The following is a 20,119-nucleotide window of genomic DNA, read 5'->3' as shown; positions in this document are numbered from 1 at the left end:
ATTACAGAACAGATATTATTACCTCTAGGAAACATACATTCTGACATTGTGTTTGTAGTAGAATTGGAAAAAAAAGTTTAAGAATTTAAGACCAAATTTAGATAGAAATGATGTCTTAAACCTTCTGAATTCTAGGAAGTAATTTTGTTAAACACACCACATTACTTCCTATTTTTTTTCTTTTGTTATGATTTTCTGTGATCCATTGACTGGACCAAAAATAAAACAAATCAGTTATTAAAAGTATTAATTCTTAGCCATTTGAGGTTGTTAAGAAATTAATACCATGCTACATCCTGACCAAAATAACATGCCAACTAAATTAATAGTTAAAGGAATAGATAAACTACTTGTTATCTAGCCAAGAAATTAGCAGGAAAATGAGTTTTTTCCCCTTATCACAAAATCATAAAAAGTACCATAATAAAATACAATAAAAAGTACAATAATAATAATAAAGCATACAGAAAATCAGTGATCAATTCCTGTTATAAAAGAGACTTCTTGACATCATGGCCTTCTTTCCCATCATCATTTGTGGGTGGGAAGCATTTAAAAAAAAAAAAAAAACGGAATATCTCCCATTAAATTGACGTATTCCACTATTCACCTTCATTCTCCTAGATTCCACTCTACTATATACAATATACTATATTATATTATACACTTCACTCTCTGGTGTCTGGCTGTCAGCCTCCCCCTTATCCGTGCTACTACCTTCATATCCATTCCCATTTGCTCCAACTTTTGTAATAGTTTTTCCATGTAGTATTCTGTCAGATGCCGTGGAAAATCCAGTAGAATCATGGTGTAGCTATTCCCTTTATTATAAAATGTGAATGAATAACTTACTGAGACAAGACCTACTCTTTACAGTCATGCTGCCCACTATAAAATATTGTATCCCTATGCACCTGCTGTTGGATATTTACCTTTAACCAACTTTTCCAATATTTTGCCAACCATTCCTGATATATTAATTGGTCTGTAGTTTGCTTCTACTGTCTTGGAGCCATCTTTATGTAATGGAATTATCCTACCCTCCAGCCTTTCCCTTGGAACCTTGCCAAGGAAAAGTAAGGAGGGTTGGACCCTCCCCCCCCCCCCCAAAAAAAAAAACTCTTTTAGATTTTCTTTGATTCACTTAGCTAATTTTCTCTCATAATCTGATTTGACCTTTCTTACAATACTAGTTGCCCTTCTTGCTTGCACTTTGTACTACTCATGAGTATGCTGATCACCTTTTACTTTATATTTCCTCCATAGCGTCTTTTTTTTTCTTCTTTGAACTCTTGCTTAATATCTCTACTCATCAACTTAATCTCCTCTTGGTTTATCCTCCTGACCTTGGGTATGCAGTCTGATACTGCTTCTCTCAAACAATTCCTGACCACTTCCCATGCACTACTGACACTCTTTCCTTGTAGTTTCTCAAGCCATGGCATTTCTCCAAGATTCCCCCTGCCTCTTATAATTACCAGCTTTATAGCTCAACATAAACTTTTTTTGACAGAAAATTCCACATACTTACTACATGGATGCTCTCCTTAATTGGTGAGTGTCCATGCAGAGTGTCTACCTTGGTTATGGATATATATATTTTTTTTTCATGTTGAGCCCACACACACGAGAGGTTGGTTGATCAACCTATAGTACATTAGTACTGTGTGTGTGTGTAGTGGGTTGGGGAAGACTGATCACAATACAGCAGTTGCAGGGATGAAGGAAGAGGAAAAGAAACTTGCTCTGTGGGTTTCAAGGTGCACTGTGAAGGGATGTTGAGCAGCAACTGCACGTGTTCCAACAAGCTTAGTACTAAGTGGAGGGATTATTGATGCTATTTCAGATGAACATTTCCCATGGAAATATTTGTAGAATACACATATTGCGGAAACCAAACATCTGTGTGAAGGTGGGAGGAGTAAGTTGGTAAGAGATGGGTCATTAATAAGTCTAATTGCTCTCCTCTGTATCGAGTCAAGCATTTTGAGGGAGCTTTTTAGGGGCCGCACCCCATGTCTAAGAGCAGCCTTCAATAACTGGGTGAATTTGTGATTTATATAAGATTAACAGCTGTTCATGGGTGAAGTAATGTCTTGAGCAAAAGAAAAATCCTAGTTGTTTAGAAGCTGAGGATGCAATGGTTGTGGTGTGTTTATACCAGGAGAAGATTGATGTTTAGGGTAATTCCAAAAAGAGAAATCTCAAATTGTCTGAAAATTTCTGTGTAGTCAAAAATAATACTGGGAGAAATTGGTTCGTTTTTTTTATGAGAAATAAGACAGAACTGGGTTTTATTAGCATTGTCTAGTAATGTCTTGAGCAAAAGAAAAATCCTAGTTGTTTAGAAGCTGAGGATGCAATGGTTGTGGTGTGTTTATACCAGGAGAAGATTGATGTTTAGGGTAATTCCAAAAAGAGAAATCTCAAATTGTCTGAAAATTTCTGTGTAGTCAAAAATAATACTGGGAGAAATTGGTTCGTTTTTTTTATGAGAAATAAGACAGAACTGGGTTTTATTAGCATTGAAATTGACTAGGTTATCTGAACCCCATTGGTGGATGGCTTGGAGCACAGAATTGAGGGCAGTGGTGGTTGATGTTCTGTAGGTTGGGGTGAGTTGTGTGTAGAGTAAGGTTTATCAAATGATAGGGAGGAATGCAATGTGATGTCATCTGCAAAACTGTGTATTGGGTTGGAGGTCAACTGAAGTAGGTCATTGATATATAGCAGGAAGAGGGTCGGTGAGAGGACAGAACCTTGTGGAACCCTGGCATTAGTTGAATGGTGGGAGGATAAGGAACCATCCACCACCACACATATTGTGTGTCCAGACAGAGAAAGCTGGCAATCCAACTACAGAAGTCCTGAGACAGACCAAATAATGGTAGTTTGCTTAGTAAGCCTTTGTGCCAGATCTGGTCAAAAGCTTTGGAGATATCAAGTGCAACCACTTGAGATTTTTGCCAAACTTCTCCATGGCATTTGTTCAGAGATGGGTGACATATGTGATCAGATCTCCTGTTGATCAGCAGCGACGGAATCCATACTGGTGGTTGTTTATTAGGTGGGTGTCTTTAAGGTAGTGCAGGAGTTGGGAATTGATGATTTTTTTTTTTTTTTCAATTACTTTAGACAGGACTGAGGTGAGCAAGATAGGGTGGTAGTTGGATGGCAGTGACTTGTCGCCATTCTTTGGAATAAGTTGAATATGTGCCAATTTCCAGACTGTGGTATATATACCAGTGGAGTAAGAAAGTATGTACAGGCGACATAGGATAGGAGTCAGTTCTGGTGCACATACTTTCAGGACAATTGGAGGAATGACTAGGAGACTTTTTTTGTGTCTAATTTGAACACAGTATTTTTCTGATCTCTTTCTGGCAAAAGGAGATCAGAATAGGGGCATTGTATGTTGGGCATCTGGAATGGTTGGGGGGGGGGGATTTACCATTGGAAGCAAAGTGCAAAGCCAGGAGAATGGCTTTTTCAGTGGCTGATGATGCAATAGGAGTCATCTGATCTGGGTATGATAGGAATGGAGAATAGTGTTGGGCAGAAGTTATGACCATATGCTTTGGCGAGAGACCAAAAGGCTCAACTGCTGTTTGGAAATAGTTTCCTGCTTTTTTCTCTTTTGAACTCTTTTGGAAGCATTGATTGTTTTTATTATGTGACACCTCCAGGGAGTCCAAGGACTCATCAAGGGAGGGCACCTGCTCTACAACTCTCTCCGTCCACCACTCAATCCACCCACTACAACGAACCGCAATGAACAATCATCATCTACACCAGGGTTGCCCAAAGTACTGCATGTGGCCCGCCTGTGGGTTTTGATTTTCACAAGCGAAAAAAATAAAATAACAATTTGAATAGATTGTGCACTAGATATTTTAATTCTGTCACTAATTGATAATCGCAATGTTATTAATTTTATTTGGTGTTTTTCATCACTATATACCCACATGTTTTTCAAATATTAGATATGTCAAACAATGTTCTTATATTGTTTTGTTCCAACACGCATGCACTGGCCGCTCACAGGGAATGTGAGTGCGATTAGTGTTGTTCGTTTGTTAGCTATCGAGGTTTTGTCGCTGCTGCTCACTAAATTACTAGATATGCATTATGATGCGGCCCTTGGGTAAATCTTTTTTTTTTTTTTAAATGCAGCCCTTGGATTACCAAAGGCTGGACAGTCCTGGTCTACACCAACACCATCTACCGCCCACCACTACCACTAGTATTTTCACTGACAATCACAAATATCCATGCCCACAGTGGGATTCGAAACCCACAGCCCTTTGACTGGAGAACGGATACGCTAACCACTTGGCCAACCAGGCCAAGCTCTAAATGAGGTTGGAGTTCTTGATTTGAGCCAGTTAGGGTATGTTTGGTTTTTCATTTGTACAGCCTTATCACATCTTTTGGCAAACCAGGGTTTAGTTAGGGAATGGCATTTTAGAGTAGTGTGGGAAATGTATGTTTCCATGCCAGTGAGGATTACTTTGGTCATATGTTTGGGTTGGAATGCCAGCAATGAGGCATAGAAGTCGCAGAGGCTGTCCCACTTGGTACTATTATAATGCTAAACTAATCTTGTATGGAAGTGGCTGAGTAAGCATTGTTGCATTTGTGTGAGGGGGGGGGGGGGGAGACGAGCACTAGATTGTGGTCAGAATTAGCTATGGGGTCCACTACATTCACTGTGTATTTGGAAGGGTTGTTGGTGAGAAAGAGATCTAGGGTGTTTGGGAAGTGGTTTGGGTTATAAGGGATTCTGGTGGGTATCTGAACAAGTTGTGTATGGTCGTTAGTGATGGCAAATTTTTCAGTATCTCTGCCTGCAAGATCCATACAGCTCGAGGAGGAAAGCAAGTGGTGTTGTGGACATTAAAATCTACTAGGAGGATGATTTTGCTGTTGGAAAGTGGGACTGGAGAAAATCAATTTTTATGGAGAAGAAATTAAAGAGCTCAGAGTGGTTGGTTGCATTTGGAGACAATAGAGACAGCAAATGCACTACATCATACAAAATAATCCCTCAACTAAATTCTGAACAAGGAAGCCTTGGCTGCCATTTTCCCTATATGCATATTTGCCCTGAAAAAACTCTTTCTAAATGATATCCTGTATCATTTTTAACCCTATAGAGTTAAAATAAGAACATAATTTCTTATCAAGTATCCTTTACCCTTTAACCAAGCAATAAAACTTGTTGCATTTGCATAATTCATGAGTTTGTGCTACTGGTACCTTAGAGAAACTTAAGTCCCTCAGTGGAAGGCAAATAATAAATAACCTACTGCTGTGCAGATCTTCAGAGTTAAATAATTATGATTGTCATTTCATGAAGCTTTTGAGACTCATATAAATAAATAGCATTTGTATCAAATTAATTTTCTAAGGGGACATTTTAAAGTTAATATTAGTGCAAATTAATGTTTAAATAGTGTAAGTAATATATAACTTATCCAGAATATCTTTTACCGCTTATCTTTAGGCACCTATCACTATTACCGATCAGACTCCTATGGAGACTGTTATAGATATGTTCCGCAAGCTGGGCCTGCGGCAAACTCTTGTAATTCATAACGGGTAAGTTACTAGCAGTGGCTGTGGTTTATGGTTTAAGTATTTAAGTTGTTTTGAATGTTGGATGAAATGTTTGCATTCTAGGTCATCTTATACTTTTATACAATTATTTTCCATGATCATCTAATGTCAAATATCACATGCTAAGTAACAAAGTGAAATTGCTAAATTTTCAAAAGTGAAATTAAGCAAAATTGGAATTTTCTAATTTTGCTTTAGAAAATCATACAGAATCTTTAAAGTGTGTATTGTCCAACTTCATAGAATAAATGTTGATGAATCTGATTCAAGGCTATATTAGTGGAAGGTGATGTGTTTAATGCTCCTGTGAAATTAGTGATTTTTATCTATTTTATTGTGTTATTTTCATAGAATATTAGTTTTTATAGTAATATTACTGCTGATTTCATGTCTTTATAGTATTTGATATATTTCTGATATTTTGTTGGAGTTAATATCAAAGTAGTGCAAAAATGGTACCAAAACCTTGCAAGAATGATAGAGCATCAGCAATAAAGAAGAATGCTGGTGAAATTCTTATCAAGGCAACTTGCCCCCAGTGAATCATGGAATTGTGCCATTTTGGAAACTAACAAGGATATTGACTATGAATTAACTGGCATGATGAACTAGACTAAAGCAAATCATTAGACAGATGTTGAAGGAATTGGAAAGAGTTGGAAGTAATTGCAGAGGCATTGGAAGGACAAGCAGCAAAAGGAGAAAAAGCATTGAATCAGGTAACATTTCGTGTAACAATAATCAGCTAAGTAAAATCAATTATAAAGAGAAGGATATTATATGGTGAATAGATTCAGTTATAAAATATGCAGTTGATGACCGTGTGAGTACTTCTAGTTTTCCAGGTTAAAATCAAAAATTTAATGAATGTACTTGAAAAGCAGAAAAGAAAAGTAAAAGAGATAGAGAAATTAAAAATATACAGTATGAGGAGGGATATGAAAGCACTGTTGGAACAAGTGAAAGTGAAAATAGTTTGTATATTACCTAGATATGATAGAATAGAAATGAATTAAGAAGAGGAGTTATGATGGCAAATGATTCAATATTTATATGTATGCTGGTTAGAAAGAATGGTTGCATGTATTTGGATGTGTGGAGTAAGTTTGAGAGAAGAGTGGATTTATATAAAAGGTATAAACTACTTGAATGCATTTGATATTGATATCAGGAAAAGTTATTTGGTATGAGAACTAAAACAGAGAATCAGGAAAACTAGATTATGACAGGAAGAATAGTGAAAATTCTTGATGAAAGCACAACCACGTTATGTAGCATATTAACTCACCTTATCATAAGCAAGGCTTTAGATAAGAATTGAGATCTGCAAGTTTTCTAGCTGGGTCTTGCAGACTACAGAAGTGAGTATACAAAAAAGCAGAAATAACTTATGTCTGTGCACCAAAAAGCAGAAATAACTTATTATGTCTGTACACCAATTCTAAGAGTATCACAAACCAAAGGATAAAGTTTGTTGCCTTGAAGACTACATTGGGACCTTAGATTGTAAGCAATAGTGAAACGTGGCTATCAGAGGCAGATATACTGGTGTCTAGTGTAAAGAGTATAGTATTTTTTAGGAATAATAGGATATGTGAGGAGGAATGTGCTACTAATGATATTGGATAATTGGAGTCCAGCTAGGTTAGAAAGCTATGACTGCAATGCTAGTAACAATTTGTGGTAGTGAGTTTGAAGCCATCTGGTGTGAATTGGAGTCTAACAAGATCAAATTCATAGTGGGGGTGCTGTTACAGACAATGGATCAGTTGCTAGTGACAGTGAAATGCTTACTATATAATCATGGTGGGTGCAAAATGAATAATCATCATGGGTGAGTTTAATTATTCAAATATTGATGGGTTAACAGTGAAATCTCATGAGAAGAACAAAACCAAATTTATTGAGATGTTGAGTGACAATTTGTTCAAGCAGCATGTGATCGAAAGAACTCAAGGCTAAAGCGTGTTTAGATCTGATTATATTGTCAGAAGGGTTTTTAATTAAATATGCAACTATTCTGCTTCACTGCTACCTCTTCACTGGATGAAGAAACTCAGGTACATGAGGAGATACTAAATCCGTTGCACAAACTGAATAAGAATTGAGTAATAGAAGCCAATGGGATTTCGACATGAATGCTAAAAGAGTGCTCAGCTGAACTGGCTATTCCTTTGCTAGGCTATATAATTTGATTTTCAGAAGAGACTCCACTGGAAGATTGACAAGGGTAATCAGGAATGTGGCTGATTCTGCAGTAGTTGCAGAATGTATGACAAGCTCATTGCACGAGGGTGGTGCACAGACTGATGCATCCAATGATCTATCAGTATTTCTGGAGTGGTGCTGAAGATTTTGAAAAATTTGGTTAGGGCTTGCAAACAGAAATGGATTGACTCAAGTGAGAATCTATATTTTGCAATGAACAGCATGGATTTACTAAGGGAAGACAATGTTGGAGCAACTTTTCATATTTTATAATAATGTTACCATTGAATTAGACAAGGGGAAATGGATACACCATGATACTTTTTGGATTTTGCTAAGATTTTTGACAGAATACAGCATGGAAGACTGTTGCATAAATTAGAGAGTATGGGATGAGATTATAAACTATTAGTATTGATAAGAGGATAGCTTGAATGACAGATATCGAAAAGTGTGGGGGAGTGATTCTGCAAGAATCACATCCCCCTAAGATAACCAATGGTGTACCACAGGGATCAGTCCTTGGTCCATTGCTATTCAGGCTTTTCATTCATGACACTGGGAAGGATTGGACAAATGGCATACAGCTGTTTTGCTGATTATGCAAAGATTGACAAGGGTAATCAGGAATGTGGCTGATTCTGCAGTAGTTGCAGAATGATTTGAATAGCCTTTAAATTTTATTATGTCACAAGTGCCATTAAAAACTCAGAGGTTTACTTAAGTGAGATTAAATGACTTCCTTATCCTCACATGTCAAAGGTTTGTTTCAGCACATTACAATTATCCTATGAGTTGTATTTGCATTCTTTGCTATATGGCACTTGAACTTTGACTTTCTGTCTACTACAACTCCACAATCCCTAGCTTGATCAATGTCTTCTAGCATAATCCTGCCAATGTAATATGGCATTGGATATCTCATTACACTAAAATACATGACTTAGCATTTACTAACATTGAACTGATAGCCATTTTCATATGCCCACAATTCCATCCTAGTCAAATCATTCTGCAAGTACTGCAGAATCAGCCACATTCTGGATTATCTTTTTTGATCTTTGCATAATCAGCAAACAGCTGTATGTCACCTGTGCAATTTTTCCCACTGTCATTAATTTGCATTTTATAGTGCAGACTCTTTATTTGCTAACTGTTAGTTAGCTTCAATGATAGTAAGATATATAAGAAAAGATATACAGGGTGTTCGGGATAAATTTGACATATTTATAATTAATTATATTTTTCCGTAAGTTACATGTATTAACACACACTTCTCTTCATTTAAAAGTTTGGACCCTTCTTCATTCATATACAAGATGTCAGAAAGGATGGATAGCTGGAACCCACCTGAATCATGGAAGAGAATAACTTGTATCATGATGATTCGTGCCCGCCATCAAAATAAGGATATTACGACTGCTGCCCAATGCTCCCTGAATACAGTAAAAACAATCAGGCATGAACTAGAGACTTGCAATGGTGACTACGAGGATGTAGCAAGAAGAAAGATCCCTAGCAGACGATCTGATTGCGTTCGTACAGCAGAATTCCTCGCAAATCTGCAGGAACAGGTGTTGAAGAACCCTGGCATTGGAATTCGGGCTTTGTTCGTGGAGTTGCTAACTGTAGGCAAGCCCTGGATAACAAGGGTAGCCAATGGTAGGCCGTATGTATGGCAGCAGGATTCGGCCCCTTGCCACACCTCTGGGAAAAGTCAAAAATGGTTGTCTGAAAATTTCTACGACTTCACCAGTCCAAATGTTTGGCCTCCAAACTCCCCAGACCTTAACCCCATGGATTATTTTGCATGGGGCGCAGTTGAAAAAGACACCAATCGCACTTCCAGTAATACAAAAGCCCAGTTAATGGATAAAATTAAAACAGTTTTTGCGGCCCTTCCCAGGGAGACAGTAGCATCAGCTTGTTCGAGGTTCCGAAGCAGAATTGAAGCTGTGATCGATGCTAATGGTGGTTATTTTGAGTAAATCTTGTCGATAGTATTGTAATTAACTCTGCCTGTAATGTTTTTTTGTCAATTCATTAAATTTAATAGATACAAAGAAGATTTTCTTTTTCCTTACGAAACTGTCAAATTTATCCCGAACACCCTGTATATATATAATGTTTTCTTTGGGAGAAAACCTTAGTTTTCTTCTGAAGAATCCTATATTTAGTTGAGGTGGCATGTTCTTCTAGTTCAGACTGCAATGCTTCTTGATACTGGATGTATGTTTTATATTCTTTATGATGAATTCAGATCTATCATACTGTCCAAATTTAGACAAACCACTGGAGGAAGAGATCTGTTAGACACATGGGAACACTGAGTGGAGGAAGCTTATCAATGTAGTTCTAAAGTTCTAAGACTTCTTAACATCGTGGTGCCTTTTTGTCCTATCAAGAAAGTTTGTACATTCTGTTTCTCACCTAATGATAAGCTTCCTCCACTTGCTCATGTGGTTTGTTTTACTTCAGACAGTCTGGTAGATCTGCTGCAGCCATCTGTCACGAGAACATAAATCATACACCCAGTATCATGTTTAGCTAATTTTACATACAGCTTTATTTTTTTGTAGCTTTCTCTGTATTTTTTCAGGGCTGCTTCTGGAATGGATGGGAACTTTCAATATGTTTTCTTCTTATACAGCCTATTTGAGTCTATGATGTTTGAATTTTTCTCTTCTTGCAAACATCCTCACCACACTTCACCTGGGCTGAATTAATCAGTGTTTCTTCAGAGGTTGCCACTGTCACTCCAAAGTTTGGTTCTTGTTTTTAAATTCTTTCATTATTTTCTCTAATAATAATTGTGTATATGAGTCTATAGTTCACCTCTGCAAACTGCTTGACTTTCTTTTTAAAACTTTTTTAACATATTTTTATTTTTAATGTGATATTCACTTTTATCCTATTTTTAGGATAAAAATAGGATAAAATAATAACACCAGCATGAAGATATTATCAATAATAACATAGTAAGACTTTTATTATTTCTTGTGTATTCTCTCCTGGTGAATTTGTGTTCATCTTTAGGTGGAAACATGGTATTGATATGTCTAGTCCATGTCTTGAACAGAAATCTAGTGGGTACTTATTAGCTTTGCCTTTTTCTCCAAATTTTTCTAGCAGTGCTATATGTCTGGTATTTATTTCATACTCCTTTTTTTTTTTTTTTTTTGTCAGCTGCATGCTCAAAAAATTATTCTTCCAATTCTTCTTCAGCAGAACCTTCTATGAGACTATAGGGCAAATGAGTGTCATTGCCCTAATTTTGAAATGTGTGCATGTCAATCTACTTGAAACTGCCTACCAGTCAAGAAATTTACCTTAATGTTTAGTGTTGAATGCTATAATCCCTGATCAGTATTGCCCAAACATAATATCCAATATTTATTATTTAGCAGAATCTCACCTATTTTATCTTCTTTATTCTGGTTACTTACTTTTTCTCTAGTTCTCTGAAGCAAGTAGGAAAGCCTTGTTTAATTTGTTTAATGGATGATAATCTTCTCAAATCCAAAACAATAGAGAAGATTATCAAACGGTTTCTCCACCCTCTATTAGAAGAGAAGATTCACTCAGAATTGCCATTTGCCATCCCATACAGTACAGGCATTGTAGAATGCATTTCTCACACCTTAAAGAAGTTTAATATTTCCACAACTTTCAAACCTATAAATTCAATTAGTTCATTGATACCAAAAAGATAAAATTCCATCTCTACTGCTACCTGGAGTCTATTTAGTCCCGTGCAACTGCAAGTTATTCTGTTTTGGACAAACAAGCCGATCTATTTCTATACACCTTTCTAAACAGTTCTAATCCTTTCTAGTCCTACATTTCTTCCAAGAAACAATAAATCAGGTTTAGCAGAACATGGGATTATTAATATCATGTTGGAGGTTTAATGGAGTATTGACAGCACTAGAAAAGGATTAAAACTAATTTTAATACTTCCAATATATCATCTTAGTCACTGAGACATCTTCAGAGAGTACAAATAACACACACACACACACACACACACACACACAGCGCAATACTTAATGAAACACGTGAGTGACTCTAAAGGCCTATCTAGATAGTGCATCTATGGACATTTGTAGGCTGTCTAGGATGTAAACTGAGACTTTTTCCAAATTTTGGGAAATTGTATGCATCCGTATTTGTTTAAATTAGGTTGATTTCTGAGTGCTGTTGCAGATTCCAAAAACAGTCTTTCCTTTTTAAATTTACTATGGTGGAGCATGGTGGTTTTCTTCCAGAAGATCCTGTGAGTTGTATCCAGTACATGGTATGATTGACCATAATCATGATTGCAGATATAAGATATGTGTGTTCCTCTAAACAGATATTACTTTGGGCATTTAGGTAGATCAGCCACTTGTTACCCTTGTCTGTTCTACCAAAGATCAGCTCCCTCCTCTCTCAGTACCTGGAGTATAGCAAGACTTTATATACTCCAGGTACTGAGAGAGGAGGGAGCTGATATTTGGTAGAGCATATTAGGGTAACAAGTTTCTGGTAGGGCCTGATTTTTTTTTTTACATCCTAGGCTGTCTACAAATGCCCATAGAGGGTGCACTGTCTAGATAGGACTTTATGTTTCATTAAGTATTGTGTTGTCTCTTTGTGTGTGTGTTACAAGCGTTACTTGTACTCTCTGAAGATGTCTCAGTAACACTGAAATGAAATATTGGAAGCATTAAAATTAGTTTTTAATCCTTTTCCAGTGTTGTCAAAACTCCATTAAACCTCAAACACGATGTCCTCCCAGCACTTAATATATGGGATTACTAATACTAGCACAGGGTCTTTGGAATGACACAAATTACTACTTAGATGACCCCAAAATATGAGCATCTCCTTAAAGAAAGTTACAGAGGACTTCGACATTATCCAAATCTCAACCTTTATGATGAACTCTATGCCAAAAATCTGGGAAATTATTAAGAATACCATTTAATTGTACAAGTTTTCATTACATATAACACATACTTTTCATTTTTTTTAATTGAATGCATGCACACTTCAAATGATTCTAATGGTATTGTTTTTTTAACCTGGCTGTCTCACAACTGCATAGCAGGAGAGATTCCATTTGCCATATACCTTCATTATTGTTTAATTTTTTTATTTCTGTTTTACATTGATGATGATCCATTATACATGAATCGAAATAACTGTAATTAATCCGTCTTAATTAAATATTTTCTACTGTGTCTATGTGTTACTTATTCATCATGTTATGTTAAAGAAAATGCTGTATTCCCCTTTAAGAGTATGGAATGCTTCTGAAACTAAGAATGATGTTTGATCTACCAAGATTAGGCACTTTGAAAAGTTATATTCCTTTATAATTTAGTAAAGGAATACATAAAAGTTCTTTGTTTACCATTATGTTTACATATTTTGATTGGGAGTATTCTTTTTATTTTACACTTTCCCTTTATAATTAATAGTAGAACACCATCATTAAGAATGGTACAAAGAAATGTCAAATTATACTGCACAGATTCATTGTTCTAGATGTAAGTTTGTTTGTTATAGATGTAACTTTGTGTTGGATAATTAATGCTGTACTTACAGCTTATAGTATATAATGATGCCTAAAATATACTCTTCATATTTTATGCAATCAGTGCACTCGTGGTATGGATAAGATGAAACAATGTACAAAATAAATTGTCAGGTAGAAAAATAGTTTTATTACCATATATTTATTCAAATATAACTCAATCTCTCTCTTGTATAACTTGCATCCCTGATTTTACTTTACAAAAAAAGTATTAAAAAGTTTTGCATATACCTCACACACAAAAAAACGTTTAAACACATTCACTTCAGGGCGATAGTAACTTGCTCCCCTGCAGTAAACAACATGCCCTCCCCAACAGTCACTATAGTGCAGATGCAAGAAAAAGAAGTAGTTTTATTGTATCACTGAATAAGGAACAGAGACATTTGCAGCCTGTGTAACATATTTCTCAACAAATAGTGCAATTAGAGAACTGGAATAAAAAAAGTTATATACCTTGCATATAAAAAAAGTTATATACCTCACACTAACTAATGAATCATGTTGCACTGGCAGACACAGTGTCTAACTAAAAAAAACTATTGTCCAATTTTTCAATTACATGAAATAAGTGTTTGTTTGATTTCCTTTGAAATTTTCAATGTCATTAAGACAGATCACTAAGGCTAACTTCAAATAAAATTCTACTGTGAACATGCCATATAATGTGAGTCCACCCACCAGCTCGATGTTGAAGCAGCAATAAAATTCAACCAAAGGGTTGAAACTTTGTATGATTTGAGCCTGCCTGCGTGATGCAGAGAGTGGTACACAAATGGTAATGAGAAGTTCCATCAGAACAATAAATGGGCAAAATACCACCCCATCAAGAACGTGTTAAAACTAAGAAATATATAGTGAATGTTATGGCAGTTTCAGATATTATGGAATTCATTTGAAGAGAATTAGCATTTCAAATCAACAATTATCAACTTGCCTTTGTCATTGGGTCACGCGATCTTTTGTTAATATGGCACCAATCAAATGCACATCTTCGTGGCTGCTCTATCTCTACTGGCTTACCATTGCTGTCCATTTCGCACTCTGCCACTTCTCTTTAGTTATTTGTGAAGGATTGTTCCTTACATATCTCAAGTCTTGTAAATTGCTGGTAATTTTTGCTTGCAATAATGGGAAAGAAGATAACGCTATTTGGGTAGATGACTTTGACAGTGCACACAAGGAAACCACTCTTGATAGCAAATAGGAGATTCTTGGTAAGTCATACCCATTTTCAGTTTCGTCCTGAAAACCTTAGTTTTTGAAAATCTCGCACCACAATTTTTTTAGCTTTAATTTTGGGGAAAAAAAAGTGCGAGTTATATTCAAGTAAATATGGTATACATTTTCCATCTATTTAAATAAAGAGTAATAATTCTGTAATATCTGTTGGCTGAAAATAAGTGCAGTTCTTCAACTTGAAATACTGTTAGTTCCATGCCTTGTCTCTGTCAACATTATGAAACATTGCAAAGTTTGCAATATTTTATAACAAACTAAAATTACAAAACTGTTTTAATGACAATTACATTTTATAAAATGATTTATTAGCATAAATTTAATTATCTTTACGTAAACAAAGACAAGTGAATAGAATTATAACGATAAATTAACTTTTATGATAGAATATTTAAAGAAACTGTGGTATTTAATTCTTTAAATCTAATTAAAAATAAAATAATTCTGCATAAAAAAGGTAATAAGGAAGACATAAGTAATTACAGACCCATCTGTCTATTATCACACACACATAAAATATTCACCAGAGTCATCCTGAACAGAATACAAACCTCCATCAACGAAAATAACTGCAAAGAACAGGCCCATTTCAAAAAAGAAAAAAAAGGCTTTTCGACAATAGGCCACATTCAAACTATTACTCAATTAACAGAAAGGTGCAGAGAATACCAGATTCCACTTTGTCTTCTTTTTATAGATTTTAAAAAGGCATTTGACACTGTTGAACATAATGCAGTATTCCAAGCTTTAATAGAACAAGGAGTAGAAATAGCATATATATCCAGCACATAAAAGATATCTACGAAGAAGATACAACAAATATCACTCTTTTCAATCACCCGATTAAAATGAACTTAAGTAGAGGAGCACGCCAGGGCATTGTCTTATCACCTAATCTCTTCACATCTACTCTGGACAGCATCATTCGAAAAACTGAAAATAAAAATCCTATTATTCGCTGACGATGTAGTATTAATATTCCCCGAACTATCAGAATCAATGCTGAATGACATAAGCTGAAACTGCCAAAAAATTGGATTGGAAATACACCAGACATTTTTATGGACTGCCTTGGACAGTCCATAAAAAAGAATAACGACATATCAAATGAAATAGCAAGAAGAAAAAGAGCTGCTTGGATAGCTTTCAACGAAATAAAATCAACAATCACCAACCAAAACATAGATATAGAAATAAGAGCCCACCTTTTCAATAGTCACAGCCTACCAGCATTAACTTATGGTGGTGAAACATGGAACACAACTTTAAAAGAAGAACAGAGCTTAATAACAACTCAATGTGTAATGTAAATAAAATAGACCACATAAGATGCACAGAAATCAGGAAGAAGCCTGTACTCAAAGATGTAATAAAAGTAATCTACAACAGCAAAAGTAGATGGCAGGACATCTCGCCAGAATGAGAGACAACAGTTTGATTAATTGGAAAGTTGGAAGAAAATGGAGAAGAAAGGCCCAAGACAGGAATAGCTGCTCTTTATGACTTGCAGTCATGGAGAAATCCTGACTGAAATCACAGGTCCATCAAGGTAATCAAGATGATATTTAATACTTTGTCTTGAAAATAATGGAAAGGGAAGAAATGAAATGCATTTAATTGTTTCCAGTTTATATGATTGCTTAATACATAAGTCATCTAATTTATAGAAAAAAAATTCATCAGATACTTACTCCACAGTTGACTAAGTTGCATTTATTTGTACTTTGAATAAAATTTTTAAATATTCATAAAATAACTTGGATGTCACCATGTCTGTAATTGTTGCTATATACATGATTCCACATAATGCAGCTTTTGTTTACAGATCACATGACAATATTTTGTTAAATAATGAAATCATGTTCTCCAATCTGTAAAACATGCATTCAAAATAAATAAAATTTCTTTGCTACAAAATACCACCAGCATGATTCTTAACTAAAAAATTAGCACCAGACATTAAAATCTCTGTATTTAGAAGTCATGGAGTAAATTTTACCTCTTTAAACTTTCAAATTTATAGGACAAAATAAGTGTATATATATATATATATTTATAAAAATAAATTTAACTGACTAGAACCCGAGAAAGTATAACAAAAACCTTTAATACATCACAACTAGTTTCATCGGTGATCCGACTTCTTCAGGTGAGAAATAAAAACATAAGACATAAAATAACACGGTAAAAAATGAACTTTACAGCTTAATAAAAAGCAGAATAATAACAGTCATATTTGAATAGGTGACCGCATGCTACCGTTGGCATGAGTAGAATGTGTGCGACAGCTAATTTTTGAGCGCCAGTACTGTCGCACACATTCTACTCATGCCAACGGTAGCACGCGGTCACCTATTCAAATATGACTGTTATTATTCTGCTTTTTATTAAGCTGTAAAGTTCATTTTTTACCGTGTTATTTTATGTCTTATGTTTTTATTTCTCACCTGAAGAAGTCGGATCACCGATGAAACTAGTTGTGATGTATTAAAGGTTTTTGTTATACTTTCTCGGGTTCTAGTCAGTTAAATTTATTTTTATAAATGTATACATCCCGAGTAAATCCTAATTTCAACAATATATATATATATATATATATATATATATTATTGCCCATGAAGGATGATATAGTACATTAATGATTTATAGCACTAATAGTCAGATTCATGGTGCTGCTGTGAAATACAGTACTCAGGAATTGATTTTACAGATGTGCAAATATCAGATACACATGAAAAAAATTGATAGAAACTTCATTTTGCTCGTAGTGTATTATTGTAGGATTTCTGCTGGATCAATTTTTTCCAAATATATTTTTCCATATTTGTCTACAATATTTAACAAATTTCAAAAATGAAATTTGTTAAGTATTGAAATCAGTTTTTATTAACAAGTCAGGCTTTTCTCAGTTACCCTTTTACCACCATCCAGTAATTCGCCTTCTACAGTGTTTTTGCATAGAACAAATTTTTCTTTTCATCCCTGAAATACTAATAATAGATATTCATTCACCTTTCAGTTTCTCATCCTGTACATATTTCATGTTAATTGCTTGTGTTCAGTAACTAGCATGCATTTTTCCAAGGAATTCAGACATGATAAAGAGCCAAGAGGCTATTTTTTCAGCAACATAAATTAAGTTTAAGGGATAATAAATCTCGTACCCGGCTGTAAAATAATACAGGATTTATTATTCCCCTTAACTGAATTCAGACATGATTTTTGATTGCTTTCTTAGTGTTATATTTTATGTATTATAGAATAAATCTGTATAAATGCATACCTAGTTATTTTACCAAATCACTTAATTTAAAGCATTTTCAAAACACTTTCTGTAACCAGTTTGGCATTCAGTGTTATGTTATGAACTGTAATAAGCTTTTAAAATACTGTTATTGTGCATGCACTCCTCTTAAGGAGGGGATGTACACTGTGATGGTTCAAGAATATTATTCTTGAAGTTTCTTGTGAATAGATGTTGATAATATATAAGTTTAAATGCCTTGATTAGCAGATTTGAATGCTCTGTTTTGTGTATCTATATGCAGGAGATTATTGGGCATCATTACCAAAAAGGATGTATTGCGACACATCAAACAGTTAGCCAATCAAGATCCCGAAAGTGTTTTATTTAATTAAAGCCACTGTAAGATAAAGCTGTTTCATCTGTGTGGTCTACTTACAGAATCTGTCAGTTGCATCTTCTCACATGAACTGGAAACGTATATGTATATTTGATAAGTATCGGTCACATGTATAGTTGGAATCATGTTCGAGATTGTTTTGGGCATTGTGTAGTATTGCCTGTTATGTGTATATCATGTAAAAGATAAGAGTGCACTGCATGGTTGCCTGAACACTTTTTTTTTGTACACTTTATCTAAAATCTAGTGCTGATACTGGTAGTACTGTTTAAAAAAAAAAATACGAAAACAAACAAAAAACAATGAAGTTTAGATTCAAATAATATATGTTTGCTCTGGAAGCAACACTACTGTCCGCTTTATTTTATTGCTACAGTCATCATGTGTATTATATCCTGAAATAAAGCTGAACTTTGTACCATACCAAAAGAAAACTTGTAATTATTCTTATTTTAAAGTTTTCACTTTCCTAAATATTTTATTTAGGAAATAAACTATATTTCTGCTTTAGAAAGGAACAGAATTTTTGTTTCTCTAATAACGTAAAGGCAACATTGAAGTAACTAAATAATAGTGAAGTTTATTTCTTTAAATAATGAAATGTTAAAAAAAAAAAAAAATCAGCTAACGCCTTTTTATTCCCGTATACGGGAGTAGGCGAGGCTATTTAGCCCTATCTAACTTTTGGAGACTGAGTGGGCAGTTCAATCTCCACTGGTACCAATCAGAGATAGATGGCCCAAGGCTATCACTAATTAAGCGGTACACAGTGAAGAGAGACGGCTCAAATGTGCCGTCACCTCGTGGTCCCTAACCCTAACACAATATATTTAATGTCTGAAATAATGTGGGTTCTACGGTCGATTTTCTTGAGTTTACGGGACGAAAAACCCGAGTTTCCGGGAGGATAAACCCGCTTGCACGTGCCAGAGATTGACTAACTCGGGAACCAGTCGAAGAAAGGCTTAGAAAAATTTCCTCTAGTCGCCGACTAGACTCGAAAGCATGTCTTCCTTCGTGCGCCCAAGCGCCGTGGTGTGCAAACGCCACAACTACTGAGCTACATAGGCTCTATAATGAAATGTTATGTATGAGAATTTCCTTCTGCTTGTTTTTATTAGATAATTTACCTATACATCAAGAAACAGAAATATTCTCAGCAATTATTTTTTTTAGTTTTTAATGGCAACCTCATTTATGAAAAGTTCAAAACCTATAATATACTTGGTATGGGTAGGCTAAAGTCTGCAACATAATTTTTTTTATTGCACTTCGCACCTCCAGTAAGCAAGGTGGTGGCATCATGCTGTGCCTAAATACAGGTATGACTCGATTTATTCTGGGGTTAGATTCCTGAGATTTCTGACATAAAATGAAACAAAAAAAAAATACAATGAGAACATATGTAAGTACATTAGATTCTGTTCCAAGATTTTCAGTAATCAACACAAAATACTTGAAGTATAATAAATAATTAACACTGGGTTTATAGGTCGTAATAATTATTTAATAAAACCTACTAGTTTCGCCACTTAAACCAGTGGCTTCATCTGGGTTGGGATGAACACACAAATATACAACAAGTGATAAATATGAATCATTATAGCCATTATTTATAAATGTGTTGCTAATAATCTTTAATTCTTGTTAAGAGCTTGTTCATTAGACCAAATTGTTATAACTCTGTTTTTAAGGGTGTTAATGACTCCAAATTTTTGTGAAGGTGTGATATGAGTTAGCATGTATATATCGGCCAGTATGTGTCGGTTTGCAGTAAATTATGCCTGAGGGAAGATGTGTGACCAGTATATATATCCAGGAACGGGAG

The 20,119-nt window shown here is 35.0% G+C and overlaps 1 protein-coding gene across 3 annotated transcripts in view; it reads left to right on the top strand.

The window, feature by feature from the left end:
• The window catches only part of LOC150105778 (H(+)/Cl(-) exchange transporter 4-like), a 425,804-nt gene extending 407,079 nt beyond the window's left edge, over positions 1-18,725 (top strand). For all 3 annotated transcript variants that reach the window (XM_090394346.1, XM_090394347.1, XM_090394345.1), the window contains 2 exons: positions 5,507-5,601; positions 18,196-18,725. In XM_090394346.1, the coding sequence (XP_090250472.1) occupies positions 5,507-5,601; positions 18,196-18,286 (186 nt within the window). In that variant the 3' untranslated portion in view covers positions 18,287-18,725. The remainder of the gene's footprint in view (positions 1-5,506; positions 5,602-18,195) is intronic.
• The last annotated feature ends 1,394 nt before the right edge of the window (positions 18,726-20,119 follow it).

This window comes from Typopeltis vanoorti, chromosome 6 (genome assembly GCF_054136105.1).
Source record: "Typopeltis vanoorti isolate ZY-2024b chromosome 6, IOZ_Tvanoo_1.0, whole genome shotgun sequence".
Taxonomy (NCBI): domain Eukaryota; kingdom Metazoa; phylum Arthropoda; class Arachnida; order Uropygi; family Thelyphonidae; genus Typopeltis; species Typopeltis vanoorti.
This window is presented reverse-complemented; position numbering and strand designations above follow the sequence as displayed.